The 26,279-nt window shown below is 42.8% G+C and overlaps 1 protein-coding gene across 2 annotated transcripts in view; it reads right to left on the minus strand.

Moving 5' to 3' along the window:
- Window positions 1-1,001: 1,001 nt before the first annotated feature.
- Window positions 1,002-26,279, minus strand: part of LOC132541351 (CD48 antigen-like) — a 30,858-nt gene continuing 5,580 nt past the window's right edge. Inside the window, exons 2-5 of one of the 2 annotated variants that reach the window (XM_060201660.1) lie at window positions 15,993-16,349; window positions 7,107-7,391; window positions 4,669-5,206; window positions 1,002-3,281 (exon numbers count right to left, since the gene is read on the minus strand). In XM_060201660.1, the coding sequence (XP_060057643.1) occupies window positions 5,010-5,206; window positions 7,107-7,391; window positions 15,993-16,349 (839 nt within the window). In that variant the 3' untranslated portion in view covers window positions 1,002-3,281; window positions 4,669-5,009. The remainder of the gene's footprint in view (window positions 3,282-4,668; window positions 5,207-7,106; window positions 7,392-15,992; window positions 16,350-26,279) is intronic. The other variant, XM_060201661.1, reaches the window with a different exon arrangement.

The following is a 26,279-nucleotide window of genomic DNA, read 5'->3' on the forward strand; positions in this document are numbered from 1 at the left end:
GGGAGGAAGGACCATTGGGTTTTACTGTTTGGGTTTTATTTACTCCATATGTAAATTGGTTTGCAGTATTAAAGCTATAATCACAATGTATTAGCACACAGTTATATGTTTATGCATACTTAACATAATAAAATAATTTAAATTTACATGGTTAATGGGAATTACTTTCTTTATAAATAATTTTATGGTAGTTTGGGACATGGTGCAGTGGATAAAGCATTGGACTCTCAAACATGAGGTCCCGACTTCAATCCCCAGCAGCACATGTACCAGAGTGATGTCTGGTTCTTTCTCTCTCTCCCCCTATCTTTCTCATTAACAAATAAAGAAAATCTTTAAAAATATTTTTGTATTTATCTATGACTCAGAATTATATCGAACTGTTTCATCTATCTGTATATTACAATCATTATAATTATATTGAATTGTTGCATCCATCTCTCTCTATAAAATTATATATAAAGCTTTTTCCAAGCTGACAGAACAGAGGTTGGCCAATGAAAACTCCCAGGCTTAAGACATTTACAAGTACAAAAACTAGCAGTCAGCTTCTAGTCATTCTGAATATTAAAAGAAAAGGCTTCCATACCTGGCAGCTGAATAGGAGGCAATTGAATAGGATGGAAATCTGCTCTGAATCCAGGGTGGCTACAGACACAGCCCTTCCCCAACCTGCCCACAGACGGAGTCTTCATTGGAAGGTATGGAACCAATGCTTTCCTGCCCAGCAGCAGGTAGTTGGCTCTTTACTGACAGGCCTCCCTCTGTCTGAGCTTTAAGGCAGGTGGGTCCTTTTTACAGTCCACCCTTCTCTTGGTGACTATTTCTCAACTTGTCTATTTTAGTAAACTCTACAATTTTTGCTGCCTGCTGCTTTATTCTCTCTGGGATCCCCTGTGCACTGCCAGCCAGCAGAAGGCCAAATATATCTTCGATAGATAAAACACATCTTCAATAAACAAGCACAAATATTAAACCCACAAAGTAAAACATAGACAGTATAGAAAAATTTAATTTTTTAATAATAACACAATGATTTCAGCAAGCATAGTATTAGGCTTGTAGCACAGTAAAACAACAATATATATTAATATAAATTAATGTTTACAGCACAGTAAGATAACAATATATGCCAATTGGGATTCATTTTCACAGTGCAAAAGCAGTCCAATACTAGTTCATTATTAATGTATTAGTTAATGGTGGAGAAGAGAAATGTCATGTGATGGCTTCAGAGATGCTAAAAGGGAAACAATAAACTTAAAACTTTATTCTTGTTAGTACTTGTAACATACTTAGAATAAATACTTACTCATTTAATGCAATAAAAATATATACACTGACCATGAAGGTATAATGTTTACTGGAAAAACATTAGAAGCATCTCATGAAAGTTTGGGACAACCCACCTGCAATGGGAAAGTGTCACAGGTGGTGGAGCAGTGCTGCAGGTGTTTCTCTCCCTCTCTCCCTCTCTATTACCTCATCCTCTCTCAATTCCTCTCTGTCTTATCAAATAAAGTAAATAATTAAAATTGAAGTTAACAAAAGAATTAAAATAAAGTAACCAAAAATAGTTAGGAGTAGAATAGGATGCACTTTATCTTATCATTATTTATCATGGTTTGAAAAGTACAAGTTTCTTCTACCTGAAAGTAGAAAGTTCTTTTATGGTATGGCTTGGTAGGCTAATTTAAGGATCTTGGAAAACTAATAACTGTTTCTATGTAAATTAATAGTGATATATAATGAGATACTGCCATCCCTAAATCATGAACCAAATTATACTTAAGTAGGATTTTTTTTTTGTTTAGTGAGAAAACCTTTATCAGTCCATGCAGTTAGACTAAAGAATAAGGCATAAGCCTTGGAAAGAAATAATCAAACCTTACAATTTTTTTTCTCACAATATGGTTATTAAACCAGAAACCCAAAGTGATCAAATGATAATGTTTTCAAATAGTAGACACATTTAGAAACATGACTGGGCGGGGGCAGGGGTAGATAGCATAATGGTTATGCAAAAAGACTATTATGCCGGAGGCTCCAAAGTCCCAGGTTCAATCCCCAGCACTACCAAGAACCAGAGCTGAGCAGTGCTCTGGTTAAAAATTAATAATAATAATAATAATAATACATGACTGGATATGTGTTCAGTGATGATTAACTGGCAAGAAGATGTCTTGGGAAGAAATCCCCATTTACAACAGCAAAAAAAATTATGCAACAGGGGCTGCATGGTGGGGCATCCAGTAGGGCACACACATTACCATGTGCAAGGACCTGGGTTCAAGCTCCTCTGCCCCATCCCCACAAGGAGGAAGCTTCATAAGCAGTGGCTCAGTGCTTCAGGTGTCTCTCTCCTTCCCTCTCTCTCTCTCTCTTTCAGTTTATTTTTGTTTCGATCCAAAATAAAAAAAGTGAAAAAACTTTAATAAGAGAGTATAAAAAGTCCTAAAAAAGAAATGATGAAATACTAAAATTGCTACCAGACAGGCCTTTTGAGTTTTGCATCATACACAAGCTCAAATGAGTTGCCTTGTGCTAACCAATTGTGCCACCGGAGCTCTGATACATACACATGAATCATGTAATACAAGTCGAAGAGTCTTTGAGGTGGATTTGGAGAAGCCTTGAGTTAGAACATTTGTTTAGAATGAAACCTAGTAGGTGATGGAGTTCTAAATAGTTTCTTCCTTTTCATCACTCCCCTCTGTAGCACAGCTGCTTAAAGCTAGTGTCTGCAGGATTTATATATGGTAGAGAGAGAGAGGGAGAGAGAGAGAGAGAGAGAGAGAGAGAGAGAGAGAGAGAGAGAGAGAGAACCACAACATCACTCTGACCAACATGCGATACTGGGGATCAAACTTAGGACCTTATGCTTGATGGCATAACATTTTATCCACTGTGCCACCTCCTGAGCTGCAGACCTCTTTGTCTTTTCCTTCTTGCTCTTCCTGGGCAGTGAGCTGGACTGGGGCATCCTGAAGGGACCCCCAAACCCTCCCTATGTGGGAAAGCAGCTGTGTTCCCTGAGTAAGTTCTGTGTCCTTATTCAGATCCTTCCATGGGGGTGGAGTTGCAGTTCTACTTGAAGCGAATCTGGGGACCCAGGACTGGAGGGTGGGGTGCAGGGGCAGACCTTACAAGGCCCCTCCCGGCTCCACTGTCCTGGTCCTGGTGCCTTTAAGCATCCCTGTGGGCTCTGGGCTTAGCCGAATCTTCTCGTAGATGGTAACGCTTTCAGGATAGTGCGCAGGTCTGCCCTTCTCCATGTAGGCCTGCAACTCAAGCAGAGTGGAGGGGGACTGGCTTAGTGCAGGGTCAGCCCAGCTCCTCTCTGGTGCTATGAAGTCTCTTCTTTCTCTGTCACTCTATCTGAATAGCAAAGTGGCCTGGAGCAGTGGAACCCTGCATGTGCAAGGCCCTGGCTACCAAAATAACTACACAAAAAAGAACACAGTCTCTTTATGTGCTTCCTATCCTCATCCAGGTAGCTCTGACAGCTCACCTGGATAGCGTGCCTGCTTTCTTATTTGTGTCTCCCAGGTTTCAGCCTGGCCCCCACAGCACTGGGGGAACCTTGGAATATACCTAAAGTAGACCTACTAGCCTTTTCCAAAATGGAGACCCCAAATCTTCATCTGCAATATTCCAGCCTTTAGGCTTGTGATTTGTCAACAATTTGCTCTGCTTTGTATCTTAACTCTTTTTCAGCTACTAGGTTCCAGATGCTATCATGATGCCAACCTGACTTTGCTGGGCAGATGACCTCACCAATGTGTCCTGGAGTCCCACCTTCTCAGGTCCCTACCTCACTAGGGAAAGAGAGAGGCAGGCTGGGAGTATGGATCAACCTGCCAACACCCATGTTCAGAGGGGAAGCTATTACAGAAGCCAGACCTTTCACCTTCTGCACCCCACAATAATACTGGTTCCATACTCACAGAGAGATAAAGAATAGGAAAGCTGTCGGGGTGGGGATTGGATACGGAATTCTGGTGGTGGGAATTGTGTGGAATTGTGCCCTTTTATTTTTTTTTAACTTTTTTATTATAATGTTTTTTAATGTATAGAGACAGCCAGAAATAAAGAGGGAAGGAGGTGATAGAAAGGGAGAGAGACAGAGAGACACCTGCAGCCCTGCTTCACCACTCATGAAGCTATCCCCTGCAGGTGGGGACCGGGGTCTTGAACCTGGGTCCTTGCACATTGTAATATGTGCATTCAACCAGGTGTGCCACCACCTGCCCCCCCCCCCCCCGGAATTGTGCCCTTCTTATCCTATGGTCTTGTCAATATTTCCACTTTATAAATAAAAATAATAAAAACAAGAAAATGAGAGATAAAAAGAGGAAGGCAAGGTTGAGGGCAGAGTCATTTCCTAGGATGGCCAAAAACTCAGCATGGTGCTGTGCTCTCCCCTGCATGCCAGCCCCTCTCTCTCTGTGCTGGTCTCCCCTCAGGGGAACTCATGATCTCCATCAGGCTGGGCTCTCTTTAAGGGCAGGGAGGGTCTAATATGAGGGCAGGTGTAGGGGGCATCCTCAGCACCTGGGGGTCTTCCCTTTGCAGGGTGTCCAGAACAAGAACAAAGGTGGATCCCAAGCCTGGTGGGAGCAGCACCTGGATGCTGTCCCCAAGCTGGGCTCACTTCCTCAGACCCACCTCAGGGTGTTTTGGAAGACTGATCTCTGAGTAGGTAGAGTCCTGGCTGTGGTTGTTGCCCACCTGTATGTCAGTGGCCTCTACTCGGGTGTGAGGCTTGGGGGCAGCTTCTGAACCTAGCACCACCGGACGGAGAGTGGGCCCACCTGTGTACAGAGACAGTGTGAACATGTGGGACTGAACTCCCCACCTCCCACTGGCCTGGGGCTGTGTGCTTGGTCCTGGTGCCTCGTTCACCACCTTCATTTGGGAGCACACATGGAGGTCCCCCCCCCTCAGCACTGTTATTTCCCGCTTTCTGCCAGGTGTCTCACAGGAGAAGGCAATGAGCCAGTGTGTGTCTACTGTATGGTCTTCTTCTTGGGGTCCCCTCTAGCCTTGGCTTCTTCCCCAGCAAACTCCACCCCCCAAGACTCTCCCCAGCACTTGCCTCTCCTGCTCTTCTGCCTCTCAATGAAGGTCCACACTGCGGCCACCAGGATCACCAGCAGGACCACCAGGAGGATGCCGCTCCAAAGCCATTTGCTAGTAAGAGATTCTGGGGACAAAACTGTGGTCACACCTGCCCTGGCCAGGTGGGTGGCTGTAGGGCAGCAGTGGAGACCAAAGGCTACCCCTAGGTCTCAAGTGCACACTAGGCCCCACTAATCCCCCTGCCTGCCTGCACACAAACTGAATGTGTCTTCTACAAGCTCTGTCCTGTTTGCAGAGAGCCTCAGGGGCTGAACCTGCTGGTGGGGGTGAGGCTCTCACAGCTTATCCCCTCAGCTTCCTCTTCTCCTCTCAGACTCCCAGCAGAGAAAAGTATTCCAGGAGGGAGAGGGATGGGGGAACCTGGGCACACAAGCCCTCAAACATGAACAATGCTTTGTTTGAGATGTCTTTCTCTGAAGACTTCTATCCATCCTTCAAAGCCCAACTCAAGTGTGCCCTTCTCAGTCTTCCAACTCCCACTGCAGTGACTTTACTTCTTCCTTTTGTTTTATTTTTTTTTAAATTAATTTAGTTTTTTAATATTTATTTTATTTATTTATTTATTCCCTTTTGTTGCCCTTGTTGTTTTATTGTTGTAGTTATTATTGTTGTTGTCGTTGTTGGATAGGGCAGAGAGAAATGGAGAGAGGAGGGGAAGACAGAGAGGAGGAGAGAAAGATAGACGCCTGCAGACCTGCTTCACCGCCTGTGAAGCGACTCCCCTGCAGGTGGGGAGCCGGGGTTCGAACCGGGGTCCTTATGCCGGTCCTTGTGCTTTGCGCCACCTGCGCTTAACCCGCTGTGCTACAGCCCGACTCCGTTTTATTTTTTAATCATATACTTTGCACTGACCTCGACTTTAGCACTTAGCATCTGACTTTAGAGATGCACACCTATTCCTTGAACTGTTTTATAATAGTTATTGACACAGTATATGCTATCCACTGTGCTGATCACTTTACATTGATGGCTTTTGATTCTCACAGAGTCAGATAAAGTAGATACAATGATTATCCATTTTACAGAGAGGCTCCAAACACTGAGGCTCATGTGCTGGTCATACAGCTGGGAGGGGGTGACACCATCACTATACTGCAGGCTCCTCTGGGGTATGTGTGTCTTATTTCTCACCCTTCCCACTTCTCCCTGCCCACAGCACACAGTAGGCCCTCAGGTCCTGTGAGAGGGTGGCTGTATATGACTGAGTGAGTGAGGGATGAGGAAGGGAGACTGAGACGAGCTCATAGGAGCAGGAGGTGCTCAGAGGATGCTTCGGGGAGGAGGGAGCTGGACTGGTGTGTGTGTGTGTGTGGGGAATCTTACTTCCTCTCCCTGTGTCCATCCAGCCTGTGCTCCTGGGGGGGACACCAGGACCTGGGATCTTTATGAGGTTCTTCCACACCCTCACCTCTTTATACATCAAGGGGTCCTTGACTAATGGGAATGAGGCTTTGTGACTGACTGCAGGTGCTCACAGGCTCAGGGGAAACATGGCTCAAATACTCAGAGCTGGAGGTCAGCCTGATGGGGGCAGGGATGTGTTTCCACCTGCTGCAAATAGTCATTGGTGACCCCAACAGGCTCTGCATGTGCAGCCCATCTGGGGGTGGAGGCTGACTCGGGCCACCAGCACTCCAGGACAGGGCTCCCCAGTCCTCAGTCCTCAAGGACTTCCCCTCCCTGTTGGGATCTCGATGTCATTCAGCCTCCCTGTCTCCTGGGTGATGGAGAGGGGGTGCACACACAGCCTTTCATTCCTGTCCTGGTGCTGCTGCAGGCTCCACCTGTGGGTCCCCTTTCTGGGCTTGCAGGTGGAGATGCAGAGAGGACGCAGCCACTTCTTGGGTGGGGACAGTGTGCTGCACCACAGAAGCCCCTCAGATGTGAGTTTCCCAGCATCCTCCAGGCCTGTCCCTCCCAGCTCTGTTCACCCATTCCCTCACCTGCCCACACCTCTCACTCACCATTCTGTGCACAGATGCTCCCCAGGTGCAGGGTGTCTTTCTTCTGGCCCACAGGGCTGCTGAGCACACAGGTGAGGCTGACCTTGCTCTGGCTCTGGATCAGGGGCAGGCTCAGGCTTAGACTGCTGCCTCCCTGCTGCTCCAGCTCCCTGGAGAGGCCCTTGCTCTCCCAGGCCACTGTCAGGTGCTTCCTGGGCCCTGGGACTCCACACTCCAGGCTGACATTGCACCAGTCTGATGAGAGGTAGGATGAATGAATAAGAATCCGGGGCTGAGGTGTAGGCTCTGGGACAAGAAGGAACAAAAGAGAAACTGAGCTGCAGGAGTGGAGGCCCAGAGGGGTGCAGCACCCTCTCTCATCTGTTGCACCCTTGGGGAAGAGGGTGAGTGGAGGCCTGGGGACGGGGCCTCCCCTTGCTCAAAGGCTTCAATGCCCAGCCCAGAGGTAGAGGGTTCAAACTTGTTCTAGTTCAGTTTAGTTTAGACAGTTAAATAATCATGGTGGCTATAATAGTTATCTACACTTGCATGTAATAATTACATATATTATTATATGTGTCACAAAGACAATAAGGAAAGGGTTCAGTGAGCAGTAACACACACACACACACACACACACACACACACACACACACACGCTAGGGGACTAGGTGGTAGCACACCAGGTTAAGTGCACATAGCACAAAGCACAATGACTCACTAAAGGATCCCAGTTCGAGCCCTTGGCTCCCTACCTACAGGGGAGTCGCTTCACAGGCGGTGAAGCAGGTCTGCAGGTGTCTATATTTCTCTCCCCCTCTCTATCTTCTCCTCCTCTCTCCATTTCTCTCTGTCCTATCCTATTAAAAAAATAGCTTCTAGGGGCAGTAGACTCATAGAGACAAAACAAAACAAACAACCCCCCCCAAACATTACAGTTGTTATTTTTCTCAAATAAAGAAAAATGTGAATTATCATCACCTTAGAATATGAATCACATGTTAGTAATCAGTAGGATCAAAATACAGGGCTGTGTGACTTGCAAACTATTTGAAAAATTGGATCCAGGGGTCAAAGGATGACACACCCAGTAGAGCACACACATTACCATGTGCAAGGACCTAGGTTCAAGTCCCTAGTACCCACCTCTAGGGGATAGTTTCATGAGCAGTGAAGCAGAGCTGTGTATAGGGCCACAGACAAGGGAGGCTAGTTTAGCCAAGCATTGAATAGGGCCAAGACAAGGTGACTGTTGGCTTCTTCAGAGTTAATAGGACATTGCTGGCAAAGCCGCAATGCTCGGCTGAACTAGCTTCCCTTGTCTGTGGCCCAATACAGGGCTGTAGGTCTCTCTCTATTTTATTTATTTATTTCAATGAGAGACAGAGAGACACACAGAGAAAGACACATACAGAGAAGTATACCAGAGCATTTTAGCTCTGGCTTATGATGTTGCTGGGTATTGAACCTGAGGCCTTGGAGCCTCAAGCATGAGAGTTTTTTGCAGCAAAAATTGCCAATCAAAAGGAAATAAATAAAAAGAATGGAAAATTAAAAAATTAAATAGGCCAGTAGTTGACACACACATAAAAACCTGAAGTTCATTAGATTGCATGAAGTGACCTTATGAAATGACCTTATGAAATGACCAAGGCTCAGAGGAAGTAGACCCAGCTTTATGTATTAGCCAGTGATACAGAGTAAAAGGAGAGATGTAAAATTCTGGCTGAGGAAAAAGATGGTACAATGACTGCACATGTAGTGATCATCACTGCAGGCTAGGTGACAGTAAAAATAAAACCACTAGGGGCCAGGAATTAGCTTACTGGCTGAGCAAACACTTCACTATGCTCAAGATTCCGGGCTGGGATGTGCAGCCATGCCATGGGTGCGCCATGTAAAGAGGAAGTTCATGAGCACCAGAGCTCTGCTGTAGTGCCTCTCCCTCTTCATCTCTCTCTCTCTCTCTTTCTATCTATCTCTCTCTCTTTCTGTTATTCTCTCTCTAGCTGGAAAAAAGAGTCTACCAGTATCGTATTAGAAACCATTATTAAACCACTAATGAGAAGGAATCTATCACAAACATTATAAAATTAAAAATTCAAAGTAGCTTCAGTGTCTCAAATATATATATATATTGGATTGCACCAAAGTAAAAGACTCTGTGGGGAGGGAGGGATTTCCACAGGGGGATGGGTGTGGGGATATAGACCTTTGATGGTGAGAGCAGTGTGAAACTATGCTCCTATTAACTTATACTCTTATAAATTACTATTAATTCAACATGTCAGGGGGAAAATAGATTATTTAAAGTTCTTTAGCTGCCTAGATTTTAGTTCTGAGTATATATTTCTTTAAACATTTAATGTTTCCAATTTGTAAACTGACACTGAATTCTGACACTGGGCTTAAATTGTTAAAGAATTTCTACAAGTAACTCTTTTTAAAAGTACAAAGTCACCAACAACCTTAGACCAGTTAGATCAGAATCATTTGCTCTTGTCAATAGCTAAGATAATGTTATTCGTTAATGTCATTAAATGGCATAAAGCTTGGTGAGGACGAATACTGTAAATTCTAACCATGAGGTTTTTCAAAGAAAAACAAGCTCCTGGCTAATGAGGTATTGCCTTTTTAAACTCTAAAACCACAAGGAATGTTCCCATTTTTAAAATCCGTTATTTCTCCCTGGAAACTCTGAGACTTTGCTTGTATTTCTTGATACCTCTTCTCTCGATCCCTTACCCTGTTATATTGCCGCTGATGACTTCAGCTAAATCAACGCTACCAGTGTCACCATGCCATGTTACACTGCAACTGCCTTTTTGCTTCAGATTGTATCCAGAGATAGCAAGCATGAAATGTTAACCTGCCAACTCCAATAATCTGGTGAGACCTTTCCCAACACATGAAACTACCCAATTCCATTTTAGATGGTGTGCTCTCTAACAAAAATTACGGATCCTAGATAGAAAGAAGGGATTACAAAAGCTGGAAAAGGTCAAAGCTGGCTCACCTAATGGTAACTTTCTTAACACTACCAGGCCACACTGATCCTAGGATTCCCCCATAGATATGGTGGTCCTAGACCTCTAAAAGACCTCTCTATCCACCATCACTAGTGACTTCCATCAGGAACATCATCACAAGTCCTTTTAAGGACCTCTCCAGGACCTTGCCCTCACTATAAAGTAGCAATGGTAGGGACTGCCCTACTTTCTGAAGGGAGGTTGGGTCAGCCTACTCTGCTACTTGAGGAAGACTGATCCTGAAATGAGTGCAGCCTAGCATGTTCCCAGCTGTGACCATGGACTGCAAGCTCAGACTGACAGGGACTCAGAGGTTATACAGGATCCTGCGCTAAACATGAATATACATGGGCCCAGGGTCAGATTGATGGGATAAATAATTAATTGTACCTATATATTCTCTTCAAGTTTGGAAGCTACTTTCTGCTCTAATCTAGCTTTCTAATTCTATTCTCAATTATGACTATGTTTTCCCAGACAATAATTTTAGTACACCTCCATGTTAATTATCAAGCTCAAATTATCAAGCAAAAATTACTAAAGTCATGGGACCCTAGGAACATACCTAAAATAGACCTCCTAACTTCTGACCACCCTAAATTCCCTATTATCACCTGCTTTATTCCTACTTTCTGGTTTCTGTTTATTAAAAAGTTTGTCCTGCTTCATCTGATGCTACTATGATTTCATTCTGAAATTCATGGGTAGACAACCTCACCAATGTGTCTGGGAACCTCACCTCTCCAGAGCCCTATCCTATTAGGGAAAGATAGGAACAGGATGGAAGTATGGATCAAACTGTTAATGTACATGTCTAATGGAGAAGCAATTATAGAAGCCAGAACCCATACCTTCTGCACCCCCAAAATAATTGTGGCCCATACCCTTAGAGAGAGGGAGAAATATTAGGGGAAGATGATCAGTGAGGGCTCTAAATTCCAACTCCATCAGGACCCAGAGAGAGAAGAGGAAAAAAAAAAGTAAAGACATTTGGAAGTAGTAATAGGTGAAGTTGTGACTTAGAAAGGAAGAAAAGGCAGGATCATAGAAAAAAATGGGAAAATATAGATAGATAGTTATAGAAATAATAGTCAACCCATATCTGTGATCTTGGGAGAACCACTGCAGTTTCCAATGGAGGGAATGGGGACACAGAACTCTGGCGGTAGGGATGATGTGGAATTGTACCCCTGTTATAGTGTACTTTTGTAAACCAATATTAAATAATTAATAAATAATAATAATATTTGATTCTAGAAAGCATTTCTACTTCTCTCTAAATAATTTTTTTTTTGGCAAAGCCATTCAATGCTTATAGTTCTCATTTAAGTACTTCAAATTCCAGAGATTTTTACTACATGGAAATGATTGGAAGTTATGCCATTCCCATATGTATTTATTTCCAATACATGGAACTACCCAATTCCATTTTAGATGGAAAATTCCCAGTGTTACTTCAGCATTATTTGAAAGCTAATTTTTGTCTCATTTACTCTCACATTAGTAATAGTATTTTATAAAGAATCATCTTTCTCTGTAATCCTAATGAATTTAAAATTTGATTCAGTCATCTCTAATGGTTCTGAAATGAAACTCTTTGCTCAGTTTCTACTGTGACATAATTTTTTCATACAGTGTGTTTACTATTTGTATGATATTTTAATCATTAAAAATAAATAAAAGTAATGTATTAAATTCTATTGAGAGCAGTGGAATGAGAAGGTATGAAGACCTGGTGGAAGAAAAATCAGATATAAAATACCAAAAACAAGCAATAAAGCACACTTGCAAATCCATGGGTTAATATGTTATAAACAGACAACGTTCAGTTTCTAAATTAAGCATTAAGAAATATAATTTCACAACACATTCTGATGAAGTTGGACTTGTTATGAGGATGTATACATGGTATAACTAGGAAGTGTATTAATGTCCTTTTGCTCCACTGGCAATTGAGAAACAGTAACAAGATCCTGGAGATAGCTCTTCCTCCATAGACACAAAATGCCAGCATCTGTACTGAGGCAGCTGTCTGTGATGAGGGACAGAAGTTTGAGGGTCAGGGACTCGATAAGGAGAAAGTGTGTACTTCCAGGCAGAGCTCCAACTCTAGCTCATGTGACCTCACAAGCGCCCTGTGAAGTCACATGATGCTGCTGTATTAGCAGAGTCATCTAGTGCAAAATACAAGAACACAGACAAACAGGCAAACAAAGATTTATAAAACAAGAAAGAAACAAAAAACAATATGTAAATGAATAGCTGAGAGTGTCTGTGTTCTAATAAAACTTAAAAAAACCAGACATTAGACGGAATTTGATGATGGCTGTAGTTTGCCAGCCATGATTTCAGAGTTAGTAAAACACAAACTACATATATGTGAGCCTTCACAAGACTCATGGGATACATTTCTGGGGGAAATATTTTCAGTAGCTTCTCTAAAAAATCTAGTTTGACAGACAGACACAGATTTAAACATAAGGCCAAATGCAAGGCCTATTACAAAGGAAAATTTAACCTCTTAGGCATTTAATGTATTAACTGAAGAGTTTGTGTGCATTTTTATTATGTCTCTTTTCAATAGATGAAGGACTATTAGTCAGGTTTAAATAAATGAAAATCTTAGACAAAGTAAGTATGCTTTTTAAAATATACATTAAAAACCTTATTTATTTTATTTTAATAAGAGAGAGACAGAAAGACACACATAAAGAGGCCAGAGCACTGCTCAGCTCTGGTTTATGGTGGTTCTGGAGATTGAATCTGTGAATTTCGACCCTGAGGCATGAAAGGTTTTTGCATCACTATCATGCTGTCTCTGCAGCCCTTAAGTATACTTTTGTATGTATTTTTAAATTACTGCTAAAATCTGGGGATGAGAGCTAACTCTCTTAGCAAAGCAAACACTTGCTGCATTTGAAATTCAGGGTTCAAGTCCTGGTATCATATGGATGACTCCATTGGTAAACAGTACTGTGGTGTTTCTCTTTTCTCTCTTAAAAAATAATGAATAAAAATATTGGGCTATAAATGTTGCTTAGTGGTCTTAAAAAACTATTATAATTGGTTAAAGGAATACTTACAGAATGTCTATTTGGAACTATGTGGAACACTGGGTGAATGCCAAAGAGAGTGGAGCATGCAACCTTCTCCCAAGTGGAACACACACACACACACACACACACACACACACACACACACACACACACACACACCTACCTCTACCCCTCTAGGGCAAGACAAGGAGCAACAGAATTCACAAAAGTATTAGGGAAGAGAACTTAAAGACTCCAAAAAGGAATCTGATCTGACAGTGAACAGAAAAGACTTTAGGACAGGCAGTTCTGAAAGCCAAGATCTGAGTGAGAGACAGGTTGTACCCAAAGAGAGACATAGCAGGCAGAAAGAGGGTCGGAAAGACAGCTCAATGTTGTGTAGTGCTGAGATGAGTTCTTCATTCTACAGTCATGGGAATGGGCAGTTACTGCTGGAAGATTCCATTTGGGCACTGGTGCTCTGACTGACAAAGGAAGACATATGAAGGAAAACCAGCTAGGCACACTTTTTTTCCCTTCTTTTTCTTTGGCCCAGACACTCATCTTGTATTTCAGCCTTTGTTATTGATGATTGTCACTCATAGCTTGCTAACCCCAGGACACAGAGGGTGGGGCACAGGAAGAGAGGGAGAGGGAGAGGGAGATAGAGAGGGAGGGAGGGAGAGAGAGAGAGAGAGAGAGAGAGAGAGAGAGAGAACAAGTATGTAGTGGACTACCACTCTGACATTTTGACAGTGAGAAGATCCACCCCAGGGACTCATACCTGCAAGACCTGGGCTCCCTTGCTGAGCCCCCTCCCCTGACCCTGGAGGGTGATTTGTAAGGAGAAAGAGAAAGTATACAAGGAGGCAGTTAATTAGGAGGCTGTGTGACAGCCCAAGCAGAAGTGATGAAGCAAGAGAGGACAAAAGGGAGAGGCTTGGCATGTGGGAAATCATGGGCTCTGCTTCCTCTCTTCCTTCCCTCCTGCTCGCTCCCCTTCCTGTCTTCCCAGGACTCTGCATCCTGGAATAACGCAGGGTTCTGCAATGGTCTGGGGGCTCCAGGGGGATGGTCAGGGGTCTTCTGCCTCCCTGACCTGGATCTAGGACAGCTTTGTCTTGAGAACTCTCTAATTTGTCATCTGGATTTATGTTCTAGCTTTGTTCTGATAATGTGTTAAATGAGGAAATCCCTGTGCTAATGTTCCTTTTGTGACTGGTCATCATAATGCAAGTGTGAAATTATAGCAGATTTAGAAAAGTTTACATTTCAGTGAGAAATACAAATGAGCTTCAGTATCCAGATAACACTTGGAGGAATTAAGTTCCTTGACTTGCAAATAAAAATGGTCCTATTGTTTTTAAATTAAAAAAAGATCTTACAAAGTCAGGAGTCCAACACAGAGGGAAGGACTGGAGGGGCTGGGGAGATAGCATAGTGGTTATACAAAAAGCTTCTATGCTTGAGGTTCAGAGCTCCCAAAGTCACATAAACCAGAGCAGTACTCTGGTTAACCAAACAAAATCTAAGTAGATTCTCTTGATAATTTTTTTCACCTAAACCAGGGAAAATATAATAACAGAATCTGGTGACCTGGCACCATTTTTAAATAAAGAGACTAAAATAAAATATTGGGACTATTTTTTATTAAGTCATATGAAAACAAATTAATTGATCATTTAAATCTCAAATACTGCATGCTGAATGTGTGACTCATACATAATTTCCAATTGAATGGTCTTCTTAATCTATGCTAGCTTCTCTCTCTCTCTCTTTTAGATATTTTTTAAAAAAGATTTTTTTTTTCTTTTTTTCAGCCAGTGCACTGCTCAATTCTGGCTTGTGGTGGGATAGGCAATTGAACTTGGGAGCCTCAGGCAAGAGTCCATTATACTATCTCCTCTGCCCAAGATTTTCTCTCTGTCTTTTTTTTTTTTTGCCTCCAGGGTTATTGCTGGGCTTGGTGCCTACACCACAAATCCACTGCTCCTGGAGGTCACCTTTTCCCATTTTTGTTGTTGATGAATAGGACAGAGAGAAATTGAGAGAGAAGGGGAAGACAGGGGGAGAGAAAGACACCAGCAGACCTGTTTCATTGCTTGCAAAGTGATCTCTTGCAGGTGGGGGGCCAGGAGCTTGAACCAGGATCCTTGCTCCAGTCCTTGCTCATCATATAGATTTTATCTCTTTATTAACACAAACTAGAGAGGAAGAGAGGGAGGGAAATAAAGAGAGAACCACAGCATTGATCTGGCATATGGGACATGATACCAGAAATCACTTAGGACCTCATGCTTCTAAGTCCAGTGCCTTACTCAATGCACCACTTCCCAGACCCAAACTCATCTTTTTTTTTTTTTCTCTTGTAGCTCTCTCCCTGACTGTTTCTTTCCTTGCTTTCTGTAATAAGCTTTCTGCCCCTGTTGGTGTCACACCTGATTATGAGCCACCACTAACTGATAGCATAAGATTGTTAGTTTTGGGGAGTTGGGTGGTAGCGCAGAGGGTTAAGGGCAGGTGGCGCAAAATGCAAGGACCGGCATAAGGATCCTGGTTCAAGCAGTGAAGCAGGTCTGCAGGTGTCTACCTTTCTCTCCCTCTCTGTCTTCCCCTCCCCTCTCTATTTCTCTTTGTCCTATCCAACAATGACTATATCAATAACTACAACAATAAAAAAACAAGGGCAACAAAAGAGAAAAATAAATAAATATTAAAAAAAGATTGTTAGTTTCTGTTTTCAGGACATCAGAAGACATGTAGAACTCTTTTAAAACCTGATTTCAGCCTAGTTTTTGCTAGAAATGTGCTGCTGCCTGGTTAGGGTGTGACCCAGACCTTACCATACACAGAGAGCCGAAAGGCTTCCTCCTGGTTTTCTCCTGTGTGGAATTTGATTCTTGCCGTGTATAGTCCACTCATGTCCACAGTGAGATTCCTGATGCTCAGGGAAGCCGTCTTTGTCAGGTTGAGTCTCTGCCTGTATTTTTCTTCAAGTCTATACCAGTTAGCATCAAGGGAGGGTGGTCTCCACACTACAGACACTACAGACACTGGAAGTTTAGAATATTCAGGAACCCAAACCCACTCAATATCTCTGATGTTGGAGGACAAAGAGGTGTTCAGCTGCAGCTGGACAGAGTCCCCAACTGTCCTTCTGAGGGGCCAGGGGGAGCTGGGGTGTCTGAGAGCCTGGGAGCCTGGGGGAAGAAACAGCTAGAATTAGGGGAGAGGACAGATTATGTTGCTTCTGCTACATGCTTTCTCATCACATGCATCTTCTGTCTATGAAAAAAGCAGTGTCTCTATGTCCACAGACACAGAGCACAGCTGCAGAGGGACCTGCTGAGACCTGGTCTCACCCAGGACAGGCAGCTCTGATTCTAGCCCATGGAGACACCCACTCACACTTATATTAATTTTCTCACAGACAAATGGCCTTGAGTCCAACTCCAGGAAGAAGACGCTGACAATGTCTAAGTTGGTAAATAATAGTTCAGTTTCCCCATTTGGAAACACTGTAAAGGAACCATGTCCTCTTTCTGTAAAGTCACCATATTGTCCCCACCACATGGCAGAGCTCCTTCTGGCTGTGCTCAACTCTGACCTGCTCTGGGTTAGGTCCCTAATAAGCCTGAAATCACCAAACTCGGTTGTCACAGGCCATTCTAGTCTTATGGAACCGTGTTTGGACATCTCAATGCGCCTGTTTCTCTTTCTCCCTGCACCCACCCCCCGTTGTCTGGCACCATCTTGCCCCTTCTTGCCACCTGCAGAGGTTTCATGAAAGCTCATTGAGCTGGTGCCCTCCAGTGTCTGGGAACATAGGGTGCCTGGAGAGTTGGTCTCACCTACTCTGGCAGACTCTCCTCAAGTGAGGGAGATGCTGAAAAGTAGGGGAACAAGTGCTATCAGAGAGTGTGGAGGAACTGAGGACAAAGAGGAGCTGAGGCTCAGATTCCCTGCCTGCTGCCAGGCTTCTGAGCCCTTCTGCACCTGTGGGCTGCCCCACCTGAGGAGGCAGAGCACAGCCCTTCGGGATGTCAGACCATTTTTCCCAGTCTGTTTTGCTGTTGAGGTCACATATGACCTGGGCTCGCCCATACAGAAGCCCCTGTCCTGCCTCTGCCCCCAGCAGGTGTAAGCAGAGCAGGACCCAGCTATGTGCTGTGGACAGTGGTGTCAGGACAGCAGTCTCACCAGCTTTCTGAGGCAGTGCTGAGGCAGTTCTGTGGTGGAGCAATGGCTCCTGTCATGGGTGTTGGGTGTGACAGTCTATGCCAGGAGTGACATTGGACCAGCTCTGGTTGCATGACAGGACATGGTTCCTGTGGTTAATCTCACAGCCTCATCCTCCGGACTCTAAAGATCTGTGGGCCACCTCATGTGCTCCAGCTCAAGATGTCAGTTGGTTTCTGTTGTTCGTAACCACAAATGTTGGCCAACACTTTGGAAAATATGATAGAACAGTGGCGGTTTGGTGGAGGGCTGGGTGTGAGTGATTCATCAGGAGGTCCCCTGAGAAAACAAGATGATGATGCCGAACCCTGACTGAAGCAGAGTGCTCCAGGCAGAGGCACCAAGGTTCCAAGGCAAAAATGACCTTGGCCTGCATGTAGGACAGAAGGAGGAGCTGTGACTGGAGTGGGATGAGTGAGGAGGAGTCCTGGAGAAAGGAGACAGAGGGACAGAGAGTGCTGTGCAGGTGGGGACAATATGACAGGAAGAAATGGATCACTTTAGCAGAGGGATAGCATGTAGCTTGCATGGCCAATGGTCATTAGAATAGATTCTGAATGGAGTAGAGTTTACAAGGAGGTCAGAGTAAGTAAAGGGGTTACAGCTCAGAGGCTCTTGCAATAGGTTAGCTGAGAGAAGGATGATGGTGGGGTGGGGAGACACTGGAGAGACTGGAAAAATTTGGAGGTGGGGCTTCCAGGGGTTGCTGAAGGGTTGGGCTAAGTGAAAGAAAAGAAGCATCAAAGAGGATTCTGGATTCTTTAAACAGAGAGGAAGCCATGTGACACCCCTTAAGTAATATGACACCCATTAAGCTTTGATTATCCTTGAAACCCAGGAAAGATCAGGTTTGAAGGGAGGGGAGGCATAAAACAAAGGCTCAGCTTCAGAAGTGGTAACTTTGGCTTCCAAGCACAGGTGCTAGCAGGCTTGCGTCTGAAGCTCAGGGCTGGAGAAATGTTCTTTAGTGCAGTTAAACTGCTAAAACCACAGGATCCACTAAACTCTCCTAAGGAGAGACTGTAGATAAAGAAGGCATGGAACTAACCAGCAGAAGATCTGGGCCCATGAAGAGAGATGGAGAAGAAGCAAAGGGGCAAATCAGTGTCACAAAAGCCCAAGGAGAAAGGCATTCTACAAGGAAAGGGTCGGAGGCTGGGACAGTGCTGCTCAGAGCAATTAGCTACCTTCTTTCTATTCTTTTCTTCTGAGCAGTTTCAACATGATTTTGTGCTTCTTATTATTCCCACTAGAACTTATCTCACAGACCCTGTCATTTCTCTGCGATTGCATGGAGCCATCCCATTGGGACCCTCCTGCCCACCATACCCCATGCTCACCACTCCTCAAGTTCATGGATCACAAACCAGTCTCTGACCCAGCCTTTCTGTTCACCTCTGTCTGGGTAATGTTCTAGTCCTGTCCTTGCCACCACAGATCTTTTCTTTCTTAAAACATTATATATTTTGGTATTATCTTTATTTTATTTATTAGGCAGAGACAGCCAGAAATCAAGAGGGAAGGGGGAGATAGAGAGGAAGAGAGACAGAAAGACACTTGCATCACCACTGCCTCACCACTTGCAAAGCTACAGGTGGGGACTAGGGGCTCAAACCTTGAGCATTGTAACATACACTCAAACAGGTAAACAATCACCTGGCCCCATGACAAGTTCTTTCAATTTGAAGTTTTATATAAGCAGTCAAGTATTCTGTTTCTTGACCATAGTTAGATCTTTTCTCCCACTCCGCATCCTACCCTGAAAATGATTTCCTCATTTCAAGAATCTTCCCTTATCATTCGTCACAAATTCTGATTCACTTTTTCATCATTTACTATGGTGAATTTACTATATTGGGTGGTACTGAACTTAATACTGTGCTCTTGTAAAAAAGGTATTTCCAGCTTCTTGGGATCTTTATTGTGAGTCATTTGTTGTTTGATGAGAACTTCTCTGAGGGTTTTCTCCAAATGGACTCTGAGGTAATCTTGTTTCTGCACCCTTACCTAAGTGCCAGTATCTTCTCTTAGCCTGGTGGACATTGAGGCTAAAGTGAAAAGTTTGTAGCTCATTTACATTTCTTCTAAGTAGTGCACAGATATCTTTTCAGGGTTATGAAACATTCAGTTATGTAGAGGAAGGAGTTTGATTATTTTTCCTTTTTCAGATTTTTTTGAGGACGGCAGAGAAATTGAGAGGGAAGGGGAGCTAAGGAGAGAGAGAGAGAAGAAGAAAGAAAGGGAAAGAGAGAGAACTGTAGAGCTGTTTCATCACTCGTGAAGCATTCCTTCTGCATGTGGGGCCTGGGGGCTGGAACCTGGGTCCTTGCACATGTATACTCAACCAGGTGCACCACCACTTGAGCCTTGATTATTTTTCCTTTTAACATTTTTCTTTTGGATGCTTTTTTAGTTTTGTTTCCTTTTTATCTTGTATTTCAGTAACTCTACCAACATACACTGAGTGCATGTTTTTTTAATCCCTATAATAAAATTCTCATAAATATGACTAACACTAAAAAGTGTAAAATTCAGTGGCATTCAGTGAGTCACAGTGTTGGGAAAACCAATCAACACTCTCTCTAGATTTGGAATAGTTTTATCACGTTAGAAAATAGGTATTTATTTATTTATTTATTTAGCCACTAGGGTTATTACTGGGCGCCTGTGTGATTCCTCCACTATCCTGGCAACCATTTCTAAAAAATTTGTTTCTCTTTATTTATGACAAAGGGCCAGAGACAGGGAGAAACAGGGAGAGAGAGTGAGATAGACACCTACAGCGCTGCTCCACCACTCATAAAGCTTCCTGCTTGCAAGTGATGGGGGCTAGTCTAGTCCTTGGCACACTGTAACATGTGCACTCTACCATGTAAGCCACCGCTAAGTCCTCTAGAAAATACTCACGTGTATTACATATATGTTAAATAGTCTCTCTCTTCCCCCAACACTCCTGCCCACTGGATGCCACTGGTGATACTTTTCTTTAACTTCATAGCACTCAGGATCAGAGGTATTATGCTTCCAGGGCATTAGGTACATTGTCTATTGTTCATAATAATCAGAATCCAATTCCACTCAGTATCTCTGGTGTGAGGGCACAAGGAAGCGTTCAGCTGGAATGCTATGACCTTCCAATACGCAGCACAAGCTGGTGTTTTCTAAAATATGGATATAAAAGGGTGGAGTTGGGGAGGTTTGCATATTTAAAACAGGATTTGCCTACCCTGGCCACCTAATATAAAACAAACTATATAAGATGTGACCTTGACTTTACTTCATTTACTTAACACAGTGTTTCCAAGCTTTATATAAGTTGTTATTCTTATCAATATTTGTCCCTTTTTATGACTGAATAGTCTATTGTATGTATCAACCACAATTTGCTTATCCATTTATTGGTGGACATTTGGGTTCTTTGTACCTTTTAGAATGAATGATGCTTTTTCCCCTTTTTCCTTATTACTGGATATAGACAGAGGGAAATTGAGAGGGGAGAGGGAGATAGAGAGGGAGAGAGACAAAGAGACACCTGTAGCCCTGCTTTACCACTTGTGAAGCTTCCCTCCTGCAGGTGGGGATCAGGGACTTGAACCTGGTCCTTGAGCACTGTGATGTGTGTGCTTAACTAGGTGTGCTACCACCTAGCCCCCTGAATAATGCTTTTTATAAACATCTATGTACAACTTTCTGAGTGAATATATTTCTTTTTTCTTTTATTGGGGGTTTTAGTGGCTTACTGTATAATATTGTAAACCAATGTCAAATCAACAATGATAAATCAGTTAACTATAGATGTTTGGGTTAATTTCATGACTCTCAATTCTGCCCCACAAGTCTATACATGTGTACACCCTATGTCAGCACCATACTGCTTTGATTACTGTAGTTGATTACTGGGGTCATTTGTTTTCTTGTTGTTGAGTTTGGCAAGCTCTTTATATATTTTGGTTATTAAACTCTTGTCTGATGTATGGCACGTAAAAATCTTCTCCCATTCTGTGAGGAGTCTCTTGGTTTGGGTATTATTATTATTATTTTTTGCTGTGCAGAAGCCTTTTAATTTGATTTAGTCCCATAGGTTTATCTTCTTTGTAATTAGATTTGTTTCTTTGAAGATGTCTTTAAAATTTATGTGGAAAAGAGTTCTGCCAATATTTTCCTCTAAGTATCTGATAGTTTCTGGCCTAATATCCAAGTCCTTGATCCACTTGTAATTTACTTTTGTGTTTGGTGAAATATAGTGGTTCAGTTTCAGTCTTCTGCATGTTTCAACCCATTTTTTCCAACACCATTTGTTGAAGAGACTCTGCTTTCCCCATTTAATAGTCTGGGCACCTTTGTCAAAGTTTAGATGTCCATAGGTGTGAGGGAAAAATTATTATTTATTATTGGATATATATATAGAGAGAGAGACAGGGGGGAGAGAAGGAGAGGGAGAGGGAGAGGGAGAGGGGGAGGGGGAGGGGGAGGGGGAGAGGGAGAGGGAGAGGGGGAGGGGGAGGGGGAGGGGGAGAGGGAGAGGGAGAGGGAGAGGGGAGGGGGAGGGGGAGAGGGAGAGGGAGAGGGGGAGGGGGAGGGGGAGGGGGAGGGGGAGAGGGAGAGGGAGAGGGGGAGGGAGGGAGAGAGAGAGAGAGAGAGAGACCAGCACCCCTGCTTCACAACTCATGAATATTTCCTTCTGCAGTTGGGGACCAAGGGCTTGAACCATGTGCATTATAACGTGTGCTCAACCATATGTGCCACTGCCTGGCCCCAAATCTAGTAGTTTCTGTGTGTGCATGTAATCTGTAGGTTTTTAAAGAATGTATCAAAATCATGTCCCTTGCAAACAGATAGTTTCAGTTATCACTTTCTGATTTGTATGCTATTAATTTCTTTTCTTATCTATTTGTTCTGGAGAGAATTTCCTGGACAGCAATCAGTAGCAGTAATGAAAAACAGGAAACTTGCTTTGCTCATGATCATTAGGGGAAAACTTTCAGCCTTTCACTTTCCGTTTGATGTTCAGTGTGAACTTTTCCACAGATGTCTTTTATTATGGCCAGGAAACTTTACTCCTATTTCTTGTTTTCTGAGAGCTCATGTCATGAAAATATATTGAATTTTATCATAAGCTTCTTCAGCATCTGTGAAAAAAAAATTTTTTTTTGTTTTTTCCCTCCAGGGTTATTGCTGGGCTCAGTGCCTGCACCATGAATCCACCGCTCCTGGAGGCCATTTTTTCCCCCTTTTGTTGCCCTTGTTGTTGTAGCCTTGTTGTGGTTATTATTATTGACATTGTTGATGTCGTTCGTTGTTGGATAGGACAGAGAGAAATGGAGAGAGGAGGGGAAGACAGAGAGGAGAGAAAGATAGACACCTGAAGACCTTCTTCACTGCCTGTGAAGCGACTCCCCTGCAGGTGGGGAGCCAGGGGGCTCTAACCGGGATCCTTCCGCCCGTCCCTGCGCTTTGCGCCACGTGCGCTTAACCCGCTGTGCCACCTCCCGACCCCCCCGAAAATTTTTTTTGCTTCATTCTATCAATATGTTAAGTTTTGCTGATGAATTTTCTTATGTTGAACCACTGATACATTCCTAGGATTAATCCCAACTACCTAATTGATAGCAGTATATAATCCTTTTAATGTAATACTGTTGGATTAAGTTATAGACTTTGAATCTTCAACTGCTGTATAGTTTTGAGTTTTCTTAATAGAAATAACACCAGACAACTACATAAACTGATGTTTCATTGGGTAGTTGAATTATTACATATCTTGATTATTATAAATAGTGCTGCAAAAAATGCAAGTGTCCATATATCTTTTTCGATGAACACTTTTGCAATAGATACTTAGGAGTGGGATTGCTGGGTCAAAAAGTGGATCTGTAGTTAATATTTTGAGAAATCTCCATATTGTTTTTTTCAGAGGGGGCTGGACCAGTGTGTAAGGGCTTCCTTTTCTCCACACTATTGCCAGCACTCTGTTTCTGACCTTTTTCATATAAGATCTTCTCATATGTGTGAGGTGATTGCTCATTGTCTTGATTTTCATTTTCCTGACAAGCAATAATGGGCATTTTTTTAATGTAGGCACTTTCCATATTCTTCTCTGACCAGTTCTTGTTTTCACTTTAGTGATGTAGGTTAGTGATTATTTTCATAAAAGCACACAAAGAGCTGCTTTAATTTTTGCTTGGTCACATAAACTTCCCATAATTGTTATCTTTTATCTCCATCTAAATATTTTAAATTTTCTCCTATTTTTGTTTTTAGTAAATTATCCAACAATAGATGAGTGGCAGAGTAATTTGTGGTATATACACACAATGGAATACCACTCAGCTATTAAAAATGGTGAATTCACCTTCTTCACCTCATCTTGGATGGAGCTTGAAGGAATCTTGTTAAGTGAGATAAGTCCAAAACAAAAGAATGAATATGGGATGATCTCACTCATAGGCAGAAGTTGAAAAACAAGATAAGAAAAGAAAACACTAAGCAGAACTTGGACTAGCGTTGGTGCTTTGCATCAAAGAAAAAGACTGGGGAGAGTTCAGGTCTTGGATCATGATGACAGAGGACATAGTGAGGGTTGAATTGTTATGTGGAAATCTGGGAAATGTTACACATGTACAAACTATTGTATTTCACTGTAGACTGTAAAATGTTATTGCCCCAGTAAAGAAATTAAAAAAATTAAGTGAGAATATTATCCTAATTTGTGACTTTCCTTAGATGTGCATAGTCATTTTACAATGAAAACATTTTATATTGTCAAATCTACATTTCTATTATTTTTACTTCCAGAAGATTTTAATTGTATTTGCTTTTGTCATATATAAGTGCTTCCTTCTCCTAGGTTTTAAAAACTATCTGTGTAATAGTAGCTAAAGCACTGGAATCACCAGCATGAGGTACTGAGTTCAATCCTCAGCATCACTTGTGCCAGAATAATGCCCTGGGTCTCTCTCCCTCTTCACCTCTCTCTCTTTCTCTCTAGCAGAACACTGATCAGCTCTGGCTCATAGTGGTGAGGGGGATTGAACCTGGGACTTCAGATCTTCAGGTATGAGTTTCTCTTTGCATAACTATGTACCCCTGTCCCCCTATTTAAAAATATATATTTAATATTTATTTATTTATTTTCCTTTTTGTTCCTCTTGGTTTTTTATTGTTGTTGTAGTTATTATTTTTGTTTATGTTGTTGGATAGGACAGAGAGAAATGGAGAGAGGAGGGGGAGACAGAGAGAGAGAGAGTGAGAGAGAGAGAGAAAGATAGACACCTGCAGACCTGCTTTACCTCCTGTGAAGCGACTCCCCTGCAGGTAGGGAGCCAGGGGCTCAAACTGGGATCCTCACGCCAGTCCTTGCGCTTTGCAACACCTGCGCTTAACCTGCTGTGCTACCGTCTGACTCCCTAAAAAAATATATATATATTTTTAAAAAGCAGTTCTTAAAAATGATCTCACAATTTTATCTCCATTTTTTATATCTAAATATTTTTGTGTTATGTATTTTATTATTTTTCTTAATTACCAGCCAACTGTCTCACAGTTATTAATTATTATTTTTTGTTTTATTTAGTCACATGCTATTTTCACACCTACTATTTTCATGCCTAGAGTTTCATAATATGTTTTAATGTCTCACTGAACTAGTTCTCTTGATTGTACTTTCTTTTTTTTTTTTGACTATTTTTGGATGTTCTTGCCTCATACTTTTCATATAAATAATTCATTGGTCAGGAACAACATAATGGACCCCTTTGGGGGCCCCCATAGGACCTTTTTCTCAAGGTGGATCGACAATGGTAGAGAATGTCCCATCCTCCAAATGGAGCCTGGATAACATACTCTTATCTACAACCTGGGGAAGATGGGTCCTGACATTGGGGCAGCTTGGAATGTTCCTACTCATGACCACAGAATGTGAGCTCAGATCTACAGGGATGCAGAGGTCACATAGGCTCCTAAGCTGAATATGGGCCCCAGATCAGATCAAATTGATGAAGTTTATAGCCAGCAATATTTATACACTTTTCCCATATTTGGGAGCTACTTTCTTCCCTGATCCAGCTTTCTTTTTCTTTTTTCTTTCTTTCTTTTTTTTTGATCCAGTTTTTTAGTCCTTTTTCTAGTCATGACATCATCTCTCCAGACAATAACCTGGGTCCACCTGCATGTCAAATGTCAGGTTCAGGAAAAAAATAGTATTGTCATGGCTCTTTGGAATATATCTAAAACAGACCTACTAGCTATCTTCAAAACTGAGACCTCAAATCTCCATCTGCAATATTCCAGCCTTTGGGTTCATGATTAGTTAACAATTTGTTCAACTTTATATGTTAATTTTTTGTTGTTGTTGCAGCCACCAGGTTCTAGATGCTGCCATGATGCCAACTGGACTTCCCTGGGCAGACAACCCCACCATGTGTCCTGGAGCCCCATTTCCCCAGAGCTCTGCCCCACTAGGGAAAGTAAGAGACAGGCTGGGAGTATGGATTGACCTGCCAATGCCCATGTTCAGAGGGGAAGCAATTACAGAAACCAGACCTTCCACCTTCTGCATCCCACAATGATCTTGGGTCCATATTCCCAGAAGGATAAAGAATAGGAAAGCTGGGGAGTCGGGCTGTAGTGCAGCGGGTTAAGCGCACGTGGCGCAAAGCACAAGGACCGGCATAAGGATCCCGGTTCGAACCCCGGCTCCCCACCTGCAGGGGAGTCGCTTCACAGGCGGTGAAGCAGGTCTGCAGGTGTCTATCTTTCTCTCCTCCTCTCTGTCTTCCCTCCTCTCTCCATCTCTCTCTGTCCTATCCAACAACGACGACAACAATAATAACTACAACAATAAAACAACAAGGGCAACAAAAGGGAATAAATAAATAAAATAAATATTAAAA

The sequence above is a fragment of the Erinaceus europaeus genome, chromosome 11, assembly GCF_950295315.1.
Source record: "Erinaceus europaeus chromosome 11, mEriEur2.1, whole genome shotgun sequence".
NCBI lineage: Eukaryota > Metazoa > Chordata > Mammalia > Eulipotyphla > Erinaceidae > Erinaceus > Erinaceus europaeus.